General features: G+C 32.8%; 1 protein-coding gene across 1 annotated transcript in view; it reads right to left on the bottom strand.

Annotated features, from left to right (window-relative positions):
* Window positions 1-2,294, bottom strand: part of LOC107667569 (integrin beta-8-like) — a 30,152-nt gene that overhangs the window by 9,174 nt on the left and 18,684 nt on the right. Inside the window, exon 10 of the mRNA XM_016459261.1 lies at window positions 56-413. Coding sequence (XP_016314747.1) covers window positions 56-413 — 358 coding nt within the window. The remainder of the gene's footprint in view (window positions 1-55; window positions 414-2,294) is intronic.

The raw sequence follows: 2,294 nt of genomic DNA, 5'->3' as shown, positions 1-2,294 counted from the left end.
ACACACACACACACACACACACACACACAAACACACACACAATCTCAGCACTCACCTCCACACACCAGGTCCTTCACATATGGACACGAGAAGTCGTCCATCTCACAGAACTTCCCGTAGACGTTTCCCAATCTGCTAGAGTCGCACACACACGTCCCGCATTTACAGGTTCCTCTTCTGCTGCAGACGGGTTCGCTGCGGTCCGCTCTACAGACGGCCGTCTCCGCGGGACAGGGCGAGGGATCGGGATCGTCATGACAACGGCCCGTCTCAGTGCAGCCACACCCACAGATCTGACGGATCCGTACGGTAACGGACTCGTTAAATCCCACGGGCCTGACACTCATCAGAACGTCCTGATCGCCGTCCTCCGCCGGACACCAGCTCATCCCTACAGTCACCTTGAAGAAAACCTTGAGACGAGACAAACACAACAAAAACCACTGACGACCGCAGCACATAATGTTCGGTGACAGAAACAGACATTTTGTTCATAAAATATCTCATTCTGAACCTTTTTAAGCAAACGAATGTGCTACAGAGTTTTGTTTTATATATACACACTGCTGTTCAAAAGTTTGGGGTCAGGAAGATTTTTTAATGTTTCTGATCGAAGTCTCTTATGTTCACCAAGGCTGCATTTATTTGATTAAAAATACAGTAAAAACAGCAAAATTGTGAAATATTATTACAATTAAAAATAACCATTTTCTATTGTAGTATATTGTAAAACGTAATTTATTTCTGTTGTGCAAAGCAACAAAATCATTACTCCATTACCATTACTGTGTATATAGTATTTATTAATATTTTAAATTAGCATTTATTTGTACATTTTCAGTTTTCATTTTAGTAATTATGTTTTTGTCATTTCATTTTGATTAGTTTTATTTTATATTTTTATTTAGCTTTCATTTATATGTCAGTTTTATTTTAAATAATTGTATTACTTTTTATTTTTATTTTCTTTGTTTCTTTTATTTCTAATTTCCATTTTTTTTAAATTTCTGTTCTATTATATTTAGCTTTATTTCTATTTCTATTTATTTTTATTAATTTTGTTAATTTACTACTGCCAGCAAAACATTTCTAATTTTCAATTACATGTTGTAAGTTTTTTTGGTAATATTTATATTTTGTTTTCTATTTATTATTTTAGCTTTGATTTATTTATATTTCAGTTTAAGTTTTATTAATTTGAGTTCATCAGTACTGCCAGCTAAACATTTCTAATTTTCATTTAAGTTTTTCATATAATATTTGTATTTTATTTCACCTCTATTTCAGTTAACAAAATTCATTTTAATAGTTTTAGTTTAAGTTAACAATAACAACACTGATCTATATGTCTTTTTCTTCTTGTGAAACACAAAAGGAGTTTTTTTTAATGTTCTGAAAGAATGTTTGTAACATTATAAATGTATTTATTGTCACTTTTGATCAATTTAAAACATCTTTGCTGAATAAAAGCATTCATTTCATTAAAAAAATACTTTTGAATAGCACTGTATATAAAACCGTATATATGTATATATGATGTGTTTTCCAGTGCAAAACCTGCCACCATGAATCAAGGGTGTTCTCGTATTTTCTGCAGAAAATATCAAAATCTAGCTCTAGCTGTGGTGAAACAGCATTATATTTGGATCTGCGGTCTCTCTGCTATGTTCCTAATGTGCTGGATATTTCAACACAGGTCATGTGATCATATAAAACAGCTTATAAATTTGTGGCATTATAAACAGTGCAGCACAGAGTAATTACTTCCATCAGCTTGTAGTATTTTCTCATGAGGACGCTGCCGCAGAACAAAAGAGTCCAAAAATACAGTAAACCTTTACTTTTTACACTACAAATCTCCAAGGCATGCTACAAAGATTATTATATCATCATATGCTCAACCTTATATCATCAATTATCAATTTGACACACAAAAAGAGATGCGTAAAAGAAAGCTGTAAAATGAAAGTATGCTGTCAAGCTCCAAAAATAGTACAAAAAAGTAGGGAAGTATCATAAAAGTTGTTCATAAAACTCGTAGCACGTTGCATTTGGTTATATGAGACACAAGAACCTTCACTGAAATTAAACCTGCTGCTGTGTGCAACTTCACAAACCATATTTTAATTGATAAAAAATACATTAAAAGCAGTAATATTGTGAAATATTATTACAATTTAGAATAGCTGTTTTCTATGTGAATATCTGTTAAACTGTAATTTATTTCTGTGATGCGCAGCTGTATTTTCAGCATCATTACTCCAGTCTTCAGTGTCACGTGATCTTCAGAAATC

The sequence above is a fragment of the Sinocyclocheilus anshuiensis genome, unplaced genomic scaffold, assembly GCF_001515605.1.
Source record: "Sinocyclocheilus anshuiensis isolate Anshui unplaced genomic scaffold, SAMN03320099.WGS_v1.1 scaffold1172, whole genome shotgun sequence".
NCBI classification, from domain to species: Eukaryota; Metazoa; Chordata; class Actinopteri; order Cypriniformes; family Cyprinidae; genus Sinocyclocheilus; species Sinocyclocheilus anshuiensis.
This window is presented reverse-complemented; position numbering and strand designations above follow the sequence as displayed.